General features: G+C 48.8%; 2 protein-coding genes across 4 annotated transcripts; both read right to left on the bottom strand.

Annotated features, from left to right (window-relative positions):
• Nucleotides 1–2,652: 2,652 nt before the first annotated feature.
• On the bottom strand, nucleotides 2,653–17,294 carry POFUT2 (protein O-fucosyltransferase 2). 2 transcript variants are annotated; one of them, XR_012623879.1, is made up of 11 exons: nucleotides 17,034–17,294; nucleotides 16,008–16,258; nucleotides 14,778–14,922; nucleotides 14,337–14,447; nucleotides 9,975–10,041; nucleotides 6,482–6,607; nucleotides 5,737–5,917; nucleotides 4,798–4,921; nucleotides 4,328–4,511; nucleotides 3,366–3,430; nucleotides 2,653–3,143 (listed from the first exon to the last, which is right to left on the bottom strand). XR_012623879.1 is itself a non-coding variant. In XM_074829924.1 (10 exons), the coding sequence occupies exons 1-9, from the start codon at nucleotides 17,195–17,197 to the stop codon at nucleotides 4,358–4,360; spliced, it is 1,323 nt and encodes a 440-aa protein (XP_074686025.1). In that variant the 5' UTR covers nucleotides 17,198–17,294; the 3' UTR covers nucleotides 2,653–3,430; nucleotides 4,328–4,357. The 2 variants fall into 2 exon arrangements, 1 of the variants encoding a protein (XP_074686025.1); XM_074829924.1 differs by having other exon boundaries at nucleotides 2,653–3,430.
• YBEY (ybeY metalloendoribonuclease) lies at nucleotides 17,217–18,976 on the bottom strand. 2 transcript variants are annotated; one of them, XM_074829926.1, is made up of 4 exons: nucleotides 18,921–18,975; nucleotides 18,621–18,749; nucleotides 17,589–17,657; nucleotides 17,217–17,392 (listed from the first exon to the last, which is right to left on the bottom strand). In XM_074829926.1, exons 1-4 carry the CDS (start codon nucleotides 18,957–18,959, stop codon nucleotides 17,306–17,308), a joined length of 324 nt encoding a protein of 107 aa, XP_074686027.1. In that variant the 5' UTR covers nucleotides 18,960–18,975; the 3' UTR covers nucleotides 17,217–17,305. The 2 variants fall into 2 exon arrangements, with proteins under 2 accessions (XP_074686027.1, XP_074686026.1); XM_074829925.1 differs by having other exon boundaries at nucleotides 18,621–18,976.
• Nucleotides 18,977–19,051: the final 75 nt, after the last annotated feature.

Here is a 19,051-nt window from a genome sequence, read left to right as displayed (position 1 = left end):
CGATGAGTGGGTTCAGTTTTGGGCCCCTCACTCCAAAAAGGCCATTGAATGACTCGAGCGTGTCCAGAGAAGGGCAACGGAGCTGGTGCAGGGTCTGGAGCACAGGTCTGATGGGGAGCGGCTGAGGGAACTGGGGGGGTTTAGTCTGGAGAAGAGGAGGCTGAGGGGAGACCTCATCACCCTCTACAACTCCCTGAAAGGAGGGTGCAGAGAGGGGGGATGAGCCTCTTTAATCAAGTATTGAGTGATAAGACAAGAGGGAATGGCCTCAACTTGCACCAGGGAAGATTTAGACTGGCTCTTAGGAAGTATTTCTTTGCAGAAGGGGTTGTTGGGCGTTGGAATGGGCTGCCCAGGGCAGGGGGGGAGTCCCCATCCCTGGAGGGGTTGAAGAGTCGGGTTGACCCAGCGCTGAGGGATCTGGTGGAGTTGGGAACGGTCAGGGTGAGGTTCATGGTTGGACTGGAGAATCTTTGAGGGCTTTTCCAACCGAGATGATTCTGTGATTCTGTGATCCTGGCCATGGCTTTCCCACCTCCCAGCCCCCAGCACTACAGCTGAGAGGCCCCCATGGGCTGCAGCAACCCATTTGGGACCTCTTAGGGAAGGAAGCCCGGAGTGTAACGCATGTGGGGCCCAGGTGCAAGCAGCCAAGAGGGATGTCTGCCCCGAGAGCAAGGAGGCTGCCCCTGCCCCAGGAGGCTACCACGTAAAACCGCTGTGGTGTCCAGAGACGGAAGGTGACAGAGCAGCACAGCCACGCCGTGTTGCACCCGCTTGGGAAGGGCAGTGGGAGCTGAGATGGGTGACAGGAGCCAGCCAGCGAGGTGCTGAGGGCGAGAGGTGCAACATTCTGAGTTCAGTTTTATAGAGAAGAGAAAGGAAATGCACAGGGACTTTCTTCTAATCACAGTTAAACACCAGAGCTTACAAGGCCACACAAGCAGACCCATGGACATGCCTGGTAGCCATTAGTTTACTCCTTTCCTCCCCCAAAGGAAATTGTTGAGCAAAAGAGGAAAAATAACCCCTGCCCCACCGTCCAGCTCTCTCAGCAACCATCCATGGCTGGTTACAGTAATCTGTACACACTATCATCCTTTATAGGTTTTACAGGTGCTGACAAACCCTACTCCAGTGCTGGTCGCAGGGGACAGCTGCTCTGGTCCAGTGTGGAGCAGGAGGACTGGATTTGGGGCTGGTCACAAACTGGTCTGTTGTCTCCACCTTGTGACAAAAAGGCTATGCTGGTAGCCAGGGTGCTCAGTGGCTGGGCTGAAAAAGGACTTATGGAATAAAAACCCAATACAGCAGGCTCCTACAATGGCTGTGCAAAGGACGTGATCACAGCTGTGCTTCAGGTTTCGCTCTCTCTTTAAAACTTCCTCTGTGGAATGGGAGCAGACGAAAAACACATGCTGCCTGTCCTTGAAGGTGGAGAGAAAAACCCGTCGCGATACTGTCTGTGGCTATTCTTGCATCTCGCAGAACTTCTGCTTTTTGTTTTTGCATTGATGAATGTGTCTTCCTCCACTACACACCGAGACAGAACTGATCCTGTAAGTTCATCTACTCTAAAAATGAACTGTAACAGAGTTACTGCCAAGGATACAAGTCTTCTCAGCTTTCCCGTGCAATGGGCTAACGAGGGCTGCTCTGCTCAATTCCCTGCTCTACAATCCAGAAAACAGCAGCCAGTGGTAGAACACCAGCAGGTATGGAATTACAGGGCAATAGATGTTTGGGTACAGATTACCAGATAAAAGGTGTTGTGGTCATGTATACATGCATCATTGTGCATGTATTTGTGTACATACGTGGTTGTAAGTACATGTGTTGTCACTGCAAAGCTAAAAGATAGTCATGTCTCAAGAGCTTGTGGATTTAAGAAACAAGAAGCAAATCCCACCCTTTCACCCACTGCTGTCGCCCTTCCAGCTTTTTATGATGATGGCAGGGATTCAGGGGGAAGGGGTGTTGTTGGAAACCCTTCACCCTGGGAGCTGTCACCCTGCTTTCATCGCTCTGATCCCCGTTTTCTGTTTGAGCCAGAAAGGTGGATAGAAATGACATCCTACTGCACGTGAGCTTGTCCTCCACTGCCTTTGACTCTTTCAGCGAGGCTGGAACTGCAGAGCCGAAGAGCCACCGCTCCCCTCCAGGCCCTGTCCCCGGGCTGCGCAGCTCCTGGGCACAAGAGACTGCACCTTGTGCCCAACCACCAGTTACCTTGTGGCCGGCTGCGCCCGGGCTTCTGCGGTGCACCTCTGAGAGAGCCCTGCCCTCCCTGAGACCCCTTTTATGTAGCGCAAGACAAGTCAGATCCCTCTTTCACCTTCTCCAGGCTGAAAAAGCCAAACTCTCCCCTCCTCTCCTCCTGTACTCCAGCTGCCGCTGGCTTTAGCGGCCTTCCTCTGGCCTCTTGTCTCTTTGGCTACATCCCTCGTGCAGTGGGGGGCAACGAGGTTTACCAGTGCCATCTCCCCGTGCCAAGAAGGGTAACACCGGCTACGCTCGCTAACGAAGCGCCTCATGGGACAGACCATGAAAAAACCTTCTTGGGGCATGCAGCTCCTCCTACACCGGAGGCTGATGCTATGGAGCTGGGAGATGACAAAATGCACCGTTAGGAAGAAGCATGGACACATCGCATAAAATGCTACAAAGCTTTTTATTTTTCTGAATGAGGTATACAATACACATAAAATGCCACCATCGCTTTAAAGGGCGCACAGGCTAAACGACATTTGACTTGGTGGGAAAAGGCACTGCTTTGGAATGCTGGGCTCCCCCCTTTGCTGCCAGAGAGGCTCAACCACTCCACGGAGATACAATAAACAGCTGGTAAGAACAGAAGAGCTGCTGCTACTGCTGTCGGAGAAAACTTCACAGCTCCCACTGCAGCTGCACGGGAGGAAACCACCTCCTCGTCTGGGAGCATCTGTGAAATGTCCATGGCACAGTGCAGGAGGGTTGTGTATGTTCCTGCTCAAGCCAAGAGGAAAGAGCAGGTGAAGGGACAGCTATCAGAGGTAATCTGGTAAAACTGACTTGAAGGAAAAATGTCTGCTTCCCCTTTTGAAATCTGTCTCCTAGTCCACTTCTGGAAAAAGGTTTCTCCCGCTTAACAGAGCCATGCTGACCTGCAGGGCAAAAGACCCACCTGAAGCACAGAACGGAGCAGTCAATTCTACGTAGCGGGAGACTGCAAGAGCTAGACCTGGTACTCGTACAAACCCCTCCTCAAACGGGAGTCACGCTTTCCCTCCACCTCCCGCAGGGCTCTTCCCCTGTAGCACCAGCCAGCCGCCTCCCTCAGAGCACCACCTCACCTGCAAGGTGCCCAGCTGCCAGGGCTTACACACCTTATCTCGAGGCCCTGTGACCTTTGCTGTCTGCGACTGTCCTCAGTTTACTCCCTTGTATAAACTGAAAGCAGAAATGCAGAAAATTCATTTGTCAAATTACTGGGACGATGCATTTAAGGGATGTGGAAAGCTGAAAGGCCTTTTAGCACACTCCCAGGCAAAGCACCCCTGAATTCAGTGGCTGGCTGATCCCAAAAGGGTGCTGACTTTTGCATCAGTCCAACTGCTGGGAGGCCTTTGGGAGAATGATGGGGGGGAAAAAAAAAAAGTTTCCTTTGTGAATGTAAAACGTAAGAAGGAACAAGCTTTCTTTTACCAACCTAAGCCCCATCTTTGTGCCTCTCTCAGCACAGGCCCACTGAGACTGCTATCAGAAGCAGCTGGTGTTCAGGTAGAAACACCACCTCCTCTTCTTTTATCTCGCCCTGGCAATTTGAATGTTCATAAATTACTATCTGAGAAGGGAAGACTCCCCCAAGGAACAGCAGAGTTTATGCACAATCTGCAGCTCACATAGTGCAGGTTACAAAACCAAGATGTATTTTTTGCAATCAGAGAGGCGAACACTGATCAGAACAAAAAGTAAAGACAGAAATGCAGTACAGATCACAGCTGTGTTACATTTGTAAAAGTTAAAACTGTTCCTTGTCTTCCTCAGAAGTCCAAAGAAACCCGTGACTGACTTCATTTGTTACTCAGTTTCAGGACAAAGTTTTGCCTTTCAAGTCTCAACTGCAGTGTCTGGTATTGTCCTGTAATCCCAGCTATGCTGAGAACTGGATCCCAGCCTGACTTCATTTTTCTCACTGCCATCAATGCCTGACTAAGAAGATGACTATTGCTTGTACTTCAAACCCCAAATGTCAAGTAAACGCCGAGGAGAGGGTAGAGGACTGAGTTGTAGTTTGAACGACGGGAGGTATCTCCCCGTAGTTTTTCCTTATTCTTTTGAGCTCATCAGTATTGCAGTCCTTGGATTTCTCTGTATTTTAGTATACAATTTTCCAGTGAGTTGGCTGCTCACAGTTTTTCTCTTTTTCACCACAAAAGCGGTTGTAAGTTGTTTTTGGATCAAATCCCAAGATCTCCCTTTCCTCATGGATCCGGAAGGAAAACGTTGAAACTGAGGTGCCTATAAAATACCTGTGAAAAAATCAGAACAGGTTTGTGAAGGGGGCCAGTTTCTTAAAAGGCAAGTAGTTGATTTCAGTCCAATGAACTTTAACGTTCATATACGAAATTATATGATATGAAATTATCATATATATTATATATACACAATATAACCATTCTCTATTATATATATCTCAATTCTATAATATCATGTCTTATATGATTTGTATACAACTCTATCTGGGTCAAAAAACAATGTTCAGTTTTGTGACAGTGAGAACAGTAAGATTTGGCTCCTCAAAGCCCAACTGGCTACCTTGCATGGGCGCAGATCCACTGGTCAATCACGGCCAAGCCCCCATCTTTGTAGAGTTCCAGCTCCTCCCAAGAGGGTTCAAACCTCACCATCTCAGGCAGTAGTTGCTTGAGCAATTCAATCTCTGAAAAAGGGAAAGATGCAAATTTAGTTTTACATTATAAAGAGCAACTCGCTGCTGGCATAAAATGTAAGCGTTTAAGGAAACCCTGGGTGAACAGTTACGAAGCAAGCGAAACCAAACTCTGCCTACAAATTTTACAACACGTTTTCCAAATGTCAGAGTATTGTAGGCATGGGGGGAGCCAGTGGGGCAGAGACGCGGTGCCAAGGGGGGCAATTCTGAGGGGCTGGGGAAGCCTGCCAAGGGTAGAACAGATGCTACCACCAGCCTCGCTGTCTAATCCTATAGGCTAGGTGGCCCAAGAGGCCTTTCTTGACAGAAAAACTTAGGTGAGTTGTTGCAGATGCCATGCCTTGCAGGGTTATTCTAACATCATGCATCGAAACAGGCCCCTGGATATTACTGGGGGGGAGGTACAGGCCTGGGATAAGGCTGGGGAGGGGGGAAGCCCACTGCTGGGGGTTTCTAAACGCTGGCCACACACAGCCAGGTCCACACCACCAGTTTGGTGCTGGGGGCAGCCAAGGGGGGGAAGGCTGGGTGTGAGACTTCCCACCTGCATGTCCCAGAGTCTCTGAAACGCTAAGAAAAAAAGGTGGGATGGAAGGAAGAGGAGGAGGAACAGGCAAATTCCATTCCCGACTTCCCACTGTAGAGACCATCAAACCTCCTATGGGAAATACCAAATGAACGGTTGGATACCAGCTGTTCAAGCCGGAAGGAAAGAACTTTTCAGTCATTTATAAAAACAAAGTGGTAATTGCTGCTCTCATTGTCAAAAGTTATCAATCTTAAACTGACTATAATCTGCCTACCCTCCTCGACAGCATCAGTGGCTACAAAAACTTTTTCAAGTTTATGCGTCTCCAAGAGGCTGCGGATTTTCTTTACTGCTCCTTGCAGGGAAGGCACGTCCTCTCTGTGACCCCAAACGAAGTCTTTCCTTCTGAGATGAACCCCAAGGTATGGACCACCTAGAGCTGTGCCCATCTTAACCTAGGAGAGAAAGATCAATCAACTTTAAAACTTGAAAGCACCACTATTCATTCACACTGAAAAGGCCTGAATGCCCAATCTCTGGATAAGGCACTGAATTACTCTAGCTCATAAAGTAATTTTAAGGCATGGATTGGCAGTATTTTGGGACACTTATTGCAACATTTCGATCTTGGGTGTATTACACAAGAGAAACTAGAGTGCAAAATCTTTGTAAGCAAAAATTGCTCTCCTTGACCTGCACAACTAGCAGCTTGCAGCTGAACTTTATACCCACAGATGATGCTGAATACAAGGAAAAATACAAGTTTCCTTTAGTGAAACAAGGGTAAGATAAATCTGGCACCCAGAACCAGGCAGCCACATCTCAACAGACTGCATTAACTCCTGTCACACAGGGAGAAGAGGGTACAGTAGGAACATGCACGTCCACCTCGATCTGAGCAGGGAGAGCTAGATTCACACGTATCTTCCAATATTCCCTGCAGTGTACAGCCAGGAGTACACAAATAAAACAAAAGAAAAAACTTATTTGTTATGGGAAGCAGACTGTTATCGTTTTACCTTCATCTGTGTCCAGTCCTCCTTGTAATGAGTCCTGTCTGCCTCATCCGTGGATTGAAGATATTTGTTTCTAAACTCGTCTCCCACTACACGGAGGTGTTTAGCAAACACCATGCTCCGACGGGTCTGTTGGAATAACAGCAGATGCTGAGTCAAAAAAAAAAAAGGGAGAGCTAAAAATGACTAAATGGAGATAGTTTTGCATACACAGAGCTTCCAGGACGGGGTTACTTCCGATACATCCATGCAGTGCTACAAGCAGCAATTTCTAACCTTTCATCTGAGCTTTAACTGTTTAATCCTAATCGTTAGCACATTTATAACCAGCATACTTGGCTGACCTTGTCTGTATGCAGAGGTGTACAGAGTAGACTGGAGTTATTTAAAAAATTAAACACTCTAGCAATGTACTTCACCTTTGGAAACAAAAGCTGGGCAAAGACTAGCTTGCGAAACACCTGTAAGAACAAAACCTGCTTAAAAGAATCAGGCATCCAGCCATAGACACTCCTATCAAATTCAGCAGAAAAGTGATGAAAAAGGAATTATTTCCTTCACTCGTGGATAATAACCTCTTTCAAAGATACTGTGATGCAGTTACCACTGCACACTCACACACAGCCTTCTTATTAACAGGCACCAGAACTAAGGAAATCCCATGTGACTTACACTGCTTACAAAGGACACTTGGTAATTTGGTCTAATTCTTGATTTTATACAAGTCTGTAGTCTGTCATGGGACGGGCACCAAAGAAGGTGCAACGAAAACACTTCAATTTCCAAAGGGCTCTCATCTCTCAGCACGGTGTAGCCCACAGTGGAGAGAGTCTACACGGCGGAGAAGCCAGGCAGAGCATTACTGGTACTCCAAGACACAGCCGCACCCATCGCCTTTGCCTTGCTCTAGCAAAGAGACAGAACTCGAATCTGCCAGCCTTTCTTCACCCCTTCCCAGAGCAGCAATTTCTCCATATGCCAAACTCACTGTGGTTGACCTGGTTCCTCCTCCGTATCATTCAACAAGACACACAACAATTTAGTCTTCTGTAAGATCCACCACACTGGTAGCTGGAGATCCACGCACTTCTAAATTTTAATGGAAGTACAGAGCCTGCTCTTCTAGCATCTTTAAAGAGATCAGCTTTTTAATCCCATCCCAAGTTCTCCAGCAAAACATTTACATTAAGGGAAGGTGCACACGCTGTCTGCTGCAGAACAGTCACGCTGCAGTTCAGGAAGAGATATTTTCCCTCCTTTATGTACTATGTCAACACACTACGATCCCGTCGAGTCAAGTCACTGGCGACCTTACCCAAGATGCGAAGAGCACAGTATGCCCAAGAGGCACCAAAGCTGTACACAACCCATGGCAGTGCAGTGCACTGGGGAGGACAATAAACATCTTCGAATGCTATGCTGGTGTCAAACACCTCTAAACTTCACCCCGACAGACTGCGTGATTGCCACGGCATGTTTGGCACCCACAGAGGATGCTGTGCCAAGTTCTTCCTGGGCACAAGGCACTGACAGCAGCTGTTCTGGATGAACACTTGTTTTGCAACAGCATATGTAAAAGAGAAAACAGATGAATGTGTGAACCTCCACTGATACACTTTCTGAAGTGGATGCTCTCTGTATCTGGTTATCCTCGTATTTAAAGTATATGTTTCAAACCTGCACGTGTGATATTGTCACCCTTTCCAATTACCTCCAAGGTTGGCTTCTTCTCCCTTTCTGTCTGCAAAGAAATAAACGACAGAGAAGGGAGAGATGCTTCTCAGAGCTGCATGGAAAAAGACAAGAAGCCACGGGCCTAAGCTGCAGCAAGGCAACTTTTGTTTGGGTATCAGGCAAAACCTCTTGCCCACAAGAGTGGCATAGCCACCAGCCAGGCCCCAGAAAGGTGACAGATCTCCACCCGTGGGGACCTTCCACCTTCAGCTGGACGCAGCCCCAAACCACCAGATCAAGTTCTGGAGTGCAAACCTGGAGGCAGGGCTGCCAAGGCACCTCCCCACCTAAATTTTTGTGTGATTCTAAGTTTAGGAAGACAAACAAGCAAACAAACACAATCAGTGCTGGTTATGCTGCCTTTTGTGTACATGAATTGAATTAATGGTACTGATCCTCTAATTCTTTAAGACGGGCCCCCTCCAAATGGTGAAACCAGACACAGAACTCCTGGCTTTTCTAGAGTTGTCCTTAGAGAATTTTCTGCTTCCATAGAGATGGTAAAGCGCTCATATGGTCTGTGTGCCACACTGACGCTCTTCAAGGGATTCAACAGTTGTGTCTAAACCATTTTGGGAGGTCTTTCCTGCTCCGTGGTCATTCAACCATTAAGAATCCCAAAACAATACCTTTCAGCTTGCAGCGGTAGGGAAGCCTAGGCAAGAATGGTGACAACAGTGAAAGCAATGTGGCTCAATATTAAATTCGAACATTTTTGGATACCAAAGACATAGGTTGGTTACATAAGGAAGCTGGCTTGTTACAATTAAAAAGCTTCTTTGAGACAAGAGGGCATCTGTTAGCAAGATTTATAAAGAACCTCAGATGTTATCCAGAGAGTTATTAAGAAAAAAACAACAACCAAAAATCATGCAGATAGTTAAAATTGAAATAAGGAAGAATATTTTTCAGAAAGTTTTAAATAATTTTGAGAGAAGTTTAAGTTGTTGAGACAATGTTTAAAGTGCCACTGTAAGAAATGCATGTTATGGATCCATATGGACTTCATAGTCTGCTTTTACAGGACTACAAGTCAAGACTCAGAAATGATACGTGGGTTGCATTTCTCTGTTTGGAAACTCACTCTCAATGAAAAATTCATAGTTAGCAAACTATTGCTTGGTGCGTTTCTGAAAAATATGCCATAGACCAAGTGAATAGCCAGATGTTTGCATCTTACAGGGCTGAGGTCTATGTAACTTCTTTCATAATATCATGAGAGTCACTTTCTCTTAGAGATGTTGATTATATCAAGCACTCCATATTGCGTTCTGTTTTCCTGCAACCTTTGTCTTAAAACTTCCCCCCTAGGAATTATTTTACCATCAGATCAAAGTGCTCCAAAGGTCTCCCAAAGTGCTCAGCGTTACCTTGAAACCCATGGGAATTTTGACATCAAAGCCAACAGGGACAAGTTAGGACAATAGTGAGCACTTTTGGGAATTCTTTTGAAAAGTCTCATCTTGAGGCTGACTAGACAAGCAACTGCACAAAGGCAGTTCCCTTCTGACTGCACGTGTGTTGCACAGGGGAGGTCCTTCTAAACGCCACGCTCTGTAGCACTAAGGCACCAGGACAAACTCCTGCATGACATTAATTCACAGCGACCTGAAGACCATCGTTAGCATACGCTGCTGAAACATAAGACACAAGTTAACTTTCAAGAAAAGAAACCCGAAGCAAAGCCGAAGCACATACCGGTTATTGAATTTTTATCAGAACCAAGTAGAAAGTCTAGAGAAGCTAACTGGAAAATACTCACATTCCAATAATCTTTCCCTCCGTAGTGGTCATGAAGAAGGTTTTCAGCTCTGTCTAACATCACTGACCTATTAAAAATTGTAAAACTGAGTGCAGTTCCCTTAGGAATATAATTTACATTACGAAGTTTCTTTATACAGTTGCCAGGATAAAGCACAGACTATGATCTGTTTGCAAAGGGAGCACGGGGAATGAGGGATAGCTGCCAGTCTGTTCTGTATAAAGCAAACTGTCACCCAAAGCCTGCTGGGGAGAAAGGGGAACTCTGCCACTGCATGTTCCTGCTCTCTTCCTTAATAAATGGTACTCTTAATTCCGGCAGTTAAACACAAACAAGCATTAATAATCCCTCACACAGTCCTCACAGTAGTTGCTGCTGGAGAAATAAGGCTGCCAATGGGGAGAGTGACCCAAAGGGGAGAAGTGACCTATGAGATGATGCTCAGCCTCGGAGCACGTCACAGCCCCTTGGAGGAAGCAGGAGTCACGCTCACAAAAGCAAAACCAGAGAAGGTATTCTCCACGTGTGGAATAAAATGTCCTACAGTAAAACAACAGATCAAAGAACACGTAGGCACTACAAAAACATGCGTTAGCAACTAAGCACAAATTTTAAAATGAAAATTTTTCACTAACATGAAAACAGCCCATGGTTTTCAAAAATACGCACAGTTCAGGATTGTGTACTGGAAACACAACTGCACTGTCCACGTACTAAGAAGCAGAAGAGATTTTGAGAGTTCTGAGTGTTCAAGAGCGCAGGGGATGTGAGCACACTGAATATGAGCAAACACACAGAGAAATGCTTCTGCTGAAGGGAGTCAAAGTCATTATCCGGACCTTCTTCTACTAAAATGAGTAGAAGCAAATAACCAATCAACTTTAGATTATCACTGTTGAGCATCAGCTGGACACCTGCACATAAGGCTACAAATAATCTGGAAAATAGACTAGACTCTGCTGGTAGAGAAGCAGCACTGCATTAACAAGAAGCTTGGAGGTGAAATTAGATTAATAATCTAAATGTATCAAGAATATTCCTATAGGTGACCACACCTGAAGACTAATAATACAGTATTAGGACCACACAACTGATTGTCTGGCCAAAAGGGCAATACAGGAGATCAGAGAGGCCGTGGTACACGAGTGACCATAGCCACTGGAGAGATTTCAACTATCCCCAGGTAGGCTGGGCAAGTGTCATAGCAGGACGTGACCAAGCAACTTCAGTTTGAGACAGTGTCAAAGACAGTTCCATGAGCCAAGTGAGCAGGGAGTAGCTCCTGGTAACGTCTTGAGCAGCAGCAAGGCACAGACCAAAATCTCACAGTGAAAGAGATACTCTCTGACTGTGGTCATAAACATACGCATCTTCAACATCCTACTGGATCAACAATGCCCAAAGGAAAGCTGCTGCAGTTGCATTCAGTTTCAAAAAGGGGACTATGCAAAAATGCAGAAGTACTGTACTAGTGAAGAAAACAGAAAGGCTCATAAACTCCAGGAATTTAAACAGAAAAAGACAATAAAGAAGGTCAAAAAAGAATTTGAGCGACAAGAAATAAAGGCCTTCAATCTAATGACAGATCTTTCTTCCAAAGAAAAAGGGAATCAAAGGCTTAACAAGCACTTGGAGACAGTAACATCATGACAGAAACAGCTACCTAAGTCTTTTGTAGCTGTGTGCCAGGTGGAGGAACTGGGAAGATTCATATTTTACAGAGGATGTGTCTCAAACCAAAGTCTCCACAAGAAGTGTCTAGCAACGGAACAACCAGACAAAATGAACCAACAAATGGCCAACACCAGGCGGTATTCACCCAACACTTGTCAAGGAACTCAAGGAGGAAGCAGCTGTGCCACTAATTCTGGTATGCAACACCTCTCTTAGAACTGCAACACAGCAAATGTGATGTCAATTTTCTAAAAATGCACTTGGGGAGGTCTGAGATGCAACACAGCACCAAACCTGATGTCAGTACTGGACAACTTAATAGCAACCATTATAAAAAACAGAAGTAAATGGATACCTAAAGTAAATTGGGAAAGTATCAGCATGGAGCTTTGAACTCTGAACAACCAGAGTAGTCTGAAGACATAAGCACACATGCAGGTAAGGGAAACCTCACTGACATTGTCTACCAGGATTTCCTGACAGCCTTCGTTAAAGGCTTTTAAGAAAACTTAACAGAAATGGCACACAAGGGGAGGTCCTTGCACAGATTAAAAAAGAGTTTAGACGGGGATAAACGTCCAGTTCCCATTGTAGAAGGGGGTCACAGGTGGAAGGGATCTGCGTTTCACTGTATTCCTGAACAACCTACAACAGGGCATGAACTTTGAGGTGACACAGCCTTCTGATCACTTTAAACTGCTCAGAGCAGCAAAGACAAAGGCCAGTTGTGAAGAATTAGAGAAGTCTGACGACTGGCCAATAAAATCTAATGTAGGAGTGCATCTAGGAAAAAAAATACTAGCTTCAACTAGAGGGCTCTATGCTTACCATCGATGCTCAGGAATGAGGACAGTTTGATGAAAACATCAAGGCAACACTCATCAGAGGTCAAAAAGGGGAACTTGTATATCAGGAATGGCCAGAAAAAGAAGAGAGCACTAAACAGGGCATGTCACTGCACCACTAGGTAATGGGTTTACCTGCACTCCGTGTGCAGGGTCCAGCTGAACTGTGAAGGTTCAGAGAATGGCAGTGAGGGTAACCAAAGGCACGGAATGGCTTTCACGCGAAGAACAACTAACGAAGCCAGGACTCTTCACACTGCAGAGGAGACAACTGAGGGAGAACAGGATAGAGAAATGTAAAATCGTGCATGGAGGTGAATATGGAAGAGCTGTTCCACTACATGAACTAGGGAACATTAGATGAAACTTGCAGGTAGGAGTTACAGAAGGAGGTGGATTTTCATGGGATGCACAGTTAAGGTGCAAAACCTTTTGGTCTTGTCCCCAGATTTTGTGGATGCTAACAGCGTGCATGGAGGTTCCAAGGGAAGCGTGCACAGATCCGTGGACCCACTGAAGGATACAGAAGATCACTTTTGGCTCAGAAGGTCCCTACGATCACAAATCTGAAGGGTGTGACAGGACTCAGGGGAGGCATTACACACACTTGCCCAGTTCTTATACTTTCCCCCAGACATCTGATTTTAGCCACTCTTGGATTTCACACACTAAACTAGATTGACTTTAACATGAACCACTAGTTTTAACATGAACACTGTAGCTGCCCTTGCATCTCTTATGTTGGTACTTCTTTGTACTTGGATCTGAGAAATGTGATCTTGTGTATAAAGCACCTTGTCTGAGTGTTAGGAATACTCGGGCACCACTCCTAATTTTTCTCTTGACTTTCCTCATCGCTAGACCTTTGACAGTTGCCATGAAAAAGTTCACTGTAGGGCTAAACATGGAGACCTCTATGGCATATTTAATCCAGTTTTCTGCTGTCACTGGCAAAGATTCTGGTATAACTCCTACAAAGAGAACAACATCCCTGTTAAAAACCAGGACTTGCTTCCTCTGCTCCCAGCAGGAGGTACTACAGATCCCCACTGCTCTGCTTAGAGGAACCTTCATCTCATTTTCAATTAAATCATATTGATGTCAAACTTTTGGATGTTTTTGCTCTCATAGCAAAACTGCACTTGAGCTCACAGAGTCTGTGTCTCTCCTATGGATTTATTCCCCTGATGCATTCATGGACAGTGATTATTTCCTCTTCCTGTTCTCCCCTGCACCCCAGCAGCTTTTGCTTTGCTACGATGTCTTCTCTTCCTACAGGGTCACAGCTGACTGGAAATACTTTGCTCTTGGGATAATGTAAGCGTGCTCCACCTCTCATATAAGAGCTTTCCTTTCCTCTGATCATCCTAGTGGCGTCTCAGAGCAGAAAGACAAAACATGCTGCTTGCTTTCTCTGAACCCAGCTCACACTATTGAGGATGGACGTCACAGGAGACCAGGCACTGCACCTCGCGATCTGAGACGTGAGCTTGGGAAACACTGATTCCACTCTGTTTGTTCCCTCTTGACCCAGCATCGAAGGATAAAGGCAGGAAAGGTAAACACAGGGTGGCAAGGACATTTAGCTACCTGAGAGAGAATATGAAGGAGCTCAAGGCTATCTCCTTTTAGGTTTTAGCACTGCAGCATTTAACCTAACTTACAGTTGGGCGCTTCTTACAGTGTAAATTCCTTTTGTAATTATTTTAATAGATTACACTAACTCAGCGATGAAATATGACAACAGTGAGACATAACCTGTAAGGTCCCCCTGCTCCTCCCACCTGGCAATGGGTTTGTGAGCACGCAGTACAACACCAAATAGTAATACAAGGCAACTCACTGTGCTGAAGTGTTCTTCAAAAGGATGGGAGCCACGATAGAGGCAGATCCTTGGACAGACAAACAAGAGACATTTAGGCCCCGCGTTTCCTCGTAACCCCAGAACCATCCCCTGAAAAGGAACACAAAATACTGGTTCACAGGCTTGTATTTTAAATGAATGACATATATAATGAAACACATAAACAGTACACCCTAAAAAGATCATACATCACGTAAATAAACCAGCCAGCTCCTTTATACTGTTTTTGTGTGAAACAACAACTTTCTAAAATTAGATCTTCTAGTACCAGTATACGATTGATGGAGTTTTAAAAACCAAGTGAACCCCAAGCATCCAGAGATTCACAGACAACACTACAACAACCGTACAACTCTGCTCTGTTAGTCTGTCTCATTGAATACAACTAAAAAGAATACTGCAAGGACTGCGAGATGTTACCTGTAGTACTCGTGTTTGTCTCTGGAGTACATAAGCTGATCAATGCATGGCCTTTCATCTATTTTTTCCTCCCACGTTCCTTCTTTCCATCCTTCTGCGTAGCCTTGTAGGACATAAATCTGTTCAATAAAGGGCCCACCTGACTCTGAGTAGAAGGCAAAGCAAAGCATTTGTGAGCGTGAAAAAACACATGATAAACGTATGAATCGGCATTACTTGCAGTTACAAATCTGCTAGAAATGTCAACGCTACACTACTCTCTCTCTTCCCTGTTTTCCCTATAAAAAAGAAAAGGGCGTCCTGTGTAAGCCAGAAAAGCCAAAAGGGTCAGGGGATGTGACAACCTGCTTCTGCCACCCAGCCACGCAGGATTTAATGTGCCAAACAGAACTGAATTGCCACGGAAATGTAAATTTAAAAGCTGGATAAACCACACCATGAAGCACAGAGGTTTTCAGTGCTGGAGGTAGCTGCTATGGGAAGAGCACCTCCAAGCAAATGACAAGCACAAGCCCTTCTTCCCCTACATTTCAGGGTTTGTAAATGCTTTCTCCTGAAAGGTAAGGGACAACTGATCCCTTCAGAGATCTTTGCAGAGGTGTGACCTTTGGTCACCTTTATGTCCTTTGATGAAAAACCTGTGACACTGCTGCAGATTCTGGCATTTGGCAATTAGCTCAACATTGCATTAAATCCTAAAGGAACCAACTTCATGGTTTCCATATTCTTAGTGAAAGTCCTTCTCTTATATACCATTTTGTATACAAAAAGCAGGGGATAAGTATTTTGAGTTATGTGCAGCATCGACGATGAAATAGTAAGTTCACTGGAGAACCCACTGTACAGCTTTTACTGTCCAACCACCTCCAGAAAAAGGTGGCTTGTCTGTAGTTCAACAGAGAGCTGCAGGCTGACTCTCTCTCCTTACAGGGTTGTTACTACAGCCAGAATTATGCAGAAGTACCTGTGACTTTAACCACAGGCATTAACTGTCTTTCTCCGGGGTCCCTAGGAAGTCGAGGGGCTGACGGTGCTACATCAAACGAGCTGCCAAATAATTGGGTTACTTCATTCTAGTGGTTTGTCACTCCGCACAACTCTTTCCCATCCCGCCTCTCGCCACCTTTTTTTATTTCACATATAAGGATAAAAGCACATATAAGAATAAACCCATCAAGAAACCACCTCAAATATTTAGTCAACTGTAGATTGTACAATTCCATACTCTACCTGCAAGGAACTGCTCATATTCAATGACAGGGATGTTCCTGTTGAGGCTTGGGAGATCGAAGAAGTTGGCCCAAGGGATGCGGACCTGAAGGATGTCAGGGCTCTGCCAGTGATAAAGGCGTCCCCAGGGAGGCAGAACTAACACCCAGTTTTCATTTTTCAGCAAGGTCTTTAGAAGGGAAGCAATGCGAACGTAGACATCTCTGCGAAGGTTGAACCCTTCAGGAGGATTTACATCATATAAAAGGTATCTGGGGAGGACAAAGCAATGTAGTTACTTTGGGAAGTTTAAAACTTTTACATGTGTTTTTTTTTTTTTAACCCCACGATCATGTGATGCAACTTTATTGGGATGGAAACTTCCTCTTTCATGAGGTTGTGGTACTCAGAAGATGGGAGGGGATGAAGGGAGGGGAAGGCAGAGCAGTGCGTGGTGCAGGGGCTGGGGAGAGCATCGGTGTCTCCTGGTGGGATGTCACCAAGGTGGCACGTGCCACACGCCCTTCCTGTGGCGGGGTGGGATGCGGGGGGCCAAGGAGTGAACCCCTCAGATGTGCTGCTCATCCTGAGGGTAACGGGGTGTGTGGTGAGAATGGTGAAATAACTGGCACGTTACTCAGGCGAACTCCTGTGAGCCGAACACGAAGGCGGGAGGACGCGTTCAGGAGGGACGGGGGGAAAGGGTGCGCGTCACCTGCCACCGGGCGGGGGTCCCCAGGCCACGCTCAGAGCAGAAAAGCCCCCGGACACCTCTGACAGCGGCATCCTCCAGAAACGACCCCAACAGCCCCGTCAGGGGAAGGAGGACCCTCACGTACCCACCAGCCGATGGCTCCGGGGGCCCCGCCGGTCCCTCGGGGCACCACGCCGGGGCCCGCGACGCCAGGAGGGTCCCGGGGGCGGCAGGGGCTGCCCTCGGCAGGCAGGACCGGCTCGGGGCCGCGCTGGGGCTGGCCCGGGGGGTGGCTGCCGCCCAGGCGCGGCCCGGCCGGGGCCCGCGGTGGCTGCGGCGGCGCCGCCTCTCACCTGGTGCGTGGCGCGGCGGCGGCGGCGGGCAGCGAGGAGGCGGCGTGGCCGGCACGGAGGGCGGCGGGCGGCGGCTGGGCGGCGGCGGGCGGCGGCAGGGCGAGGGCGGCCAGGCCCAGCAGCAGCACCGGCGGCAGGCGGCGGGCGCGGCCTTGCGCCGCCATCCCCGCGCCGCGACACGTCTGGGGGCGGCCCCGGCGGCGGCCCGGCCCCTCGGTGCGGGCGGGGGGGGGGCGGGAAGCGGCGGGCGCGGCGTCCCCCGGCCGGCTCCTTCAGAAGAGGCCGGCGGTCAGGGGCCGGAGGCGGGCGCCGGTGAGGCGGTTCAGCTCCTCCAGGATCTCCACCTCCTTCTGGTACATCTGCGGGGGAGAAGCCGCGGTCAGCGCCGCCGGTTCCGCGCTCCGCGGCCGGGCCAGCATCGACGCCAGCCACCGCTGCCCGGGGCCGGACCCGCAGGTTCCCCGTCACGGGAGACTGCGAGAGGCTTCCCACCCGGGAACGGCCCGACACGGGCGGGACACCGCACGCCTTCCCAGCTCCAGGGCATCGCCGTACCTGTTGCCACTCGGGTTGGGTGTTGTGCTGGTAGCCAAGCAAGTGGCACAACCCGTGGGCTGCCGTCACCTAGGTGAAGAGACAACAAGCCACACGCGTTATCAAGGTGACCCCCGTGCTGGCAGGGAGCCTTGGTCCCCCTGCCCTGCGCGAACCGGGGTGCGAGGGGTGCCCAGGGCTAACCGCGTCCTGCCAGGAACCAGCGGGGAAAAGCCGGGACTCTGCTCACAAACCGAGAAAGATCGGGTAGCATCCTGACTCACCGGTTAAAAGAAACAAGCTTTAAAACACCAAGAGTTAACCTTTCAGGGTAAGCTGTATCACCAACAGTGTGGCCAGCAGGGACAGGGAAGGGATCTGACCCCTGTGCTCGGCACTGGTGAGGCCGCTCCTCGATGAGTGGGTTCAGTTTTGGGCCCCTCACTCCAAAAAGGCCATTGAATGACTCGAGTGTGTCCAGAGAAGGGCAACGGAGCTGGTGCAGGGTCTGGAGCACAGGTCTGATGGGGAGCGGCTGAGGGAACTGGGGGGGTTTAGTCTGGAGAAGAGGAGGCTGAGGGGAGACCTCATGGCCCTCTACAACTCCCTGAAAGGAGGGTGCAGAGAGGGGGGATGAGTCTCTTGAGCCAAGGAACAAGCACCAGGACAAGAGGGAATGGCCTCAAGCTGCACCAGGGCAGGGTCAGACTGGCTCTTAGGAAGTATTTCTTTGCAGAAGGGGTTGTTGGGCGTTGGAATGGGCTGCCCAGGGCAGGGGGGGAGTCCCCATCCCTGGAGGGGTTGAAGAGTCGGGTTGACCCAGCGCTGAGGGATCTGGTGGAGTTGGGAACGGTCAGGGTGAGGTTCATGGTTGGACTGGAGGAGCTTCAAGGGCTTTTCCAACCCAGAGGATTCGGTGATTCTATGACCATCACCTTCTCGTTTAGCCCGGCCGGGAACGCAGCAGCTGCTCCCGCGCCCCCGTAGGACACCGCCCAACTGTCCCTCCCCGCAGTGCGAGGCCGGGGCACCGTTGGCCGCGGCGGGGCTCACCGCCAGGACGCTGTCGAAGTCCTCCCCGGTGTCGCAGCACTGCTGGTGGATGTACTCTACCCCCAGGAAGATGTCCCCCAGGTTGTACTCGTCGCGGCTGAGCGGTCGCGGCAGCTCCCCCGCCGACACCTGGTGGAAGGGGAAGGAGAGGACGTCGGTGGGCTCCGGGCACTGCCGGTACGCGCCGTTCAGGCGCCGCATCAAGTCGTTACCGGCGCAGATCAGCCCCACGTCGAAGTGGGAGACGCCGAGGGCGGCCCGCAGGGCGCAGACAGCGCGGCGGAGCGAGGAGCGACGCACCGACACGGCCCGCTGCGCGTTCCTCAGCACCACGCTCATGGCGGCGGCGGCGGCGGCGGCGGCAGCGGCAGCGGGACCCCACCCCCCCGGCCCGCCGCGCCTGCGCGCCCCGCCCGCCCGCCCGCCCAGCA

This window comes from Strix aluco, chromosome 6, assembly GCF_031877795.1.
Source record: "Strix aluco isolate bStrAlu1 chromosome 6, bStrAlu1.hap1, whole genome shotgun sequence".
NCBI classification, from domain to species: Eukaryota; Metazoa; Chordata; class Aves; order Strigiformes; family Strigidae; genus Strix; species Strix aluco.
The sequence above is the reverse complement of the archived record's forward strand: the minus strand, read 5'-3'. Positions and strand labels throughout refer to the sequence as shown.

What these genes read in the sequence shown, in the direction of transcription:
- POFUT2 (XM_074829924.1), bottom strand. Translation starts at nt 17,197, where the DNA reads ATGGCGGCGCAAGGCCGCGCCCGCCGCCTGCCGCCGGTGCTGCTGCTG. An exon ending in GCCGCCGCGCCACGCACCAG is followed by an intron (nt 16,259 to 17,033) that starts GTGAGAGGCGGC and finishes TGTCCTCCCCAG; the next exon opens with ATACCTTTTATATGATGTAA. An exon ending in AGGACTGGACACAGATGAAG is followed by an intron (nt 5,918 to 6,481) that starts GTAAAACGATAA and finishes TTTCTCTCCTAG; the next exon opens with GTTAAGATGGGCACAGCTCT.
- YBEY (XM_074829925.1), bottom strand. Translation starts at nt 18,959, where the DNA reads ATGAGCGTGGTGCTGAGGAACGCGCAGCGGGCCGTGTCGGTGCGTCGC. An exon ending in ACTTCGACAGCGTCCTGGCG is followed by an intron (nt 17,658 to 18,620) that starts GTGAGCCCCGCC and finishes CTCTTCACCTAG; the next exon opens with GTGACGGCAGCCCACGGGTT. An exon ending in CCCAACCCGAGTGGCAACAG is followed by an intron (nt 17,393 to 17,588) that starts GTACGGCGATGC and finishes TCTCCCCCGCAG; the next exon opens with ATGTACCAGAAGGAGGTGGA.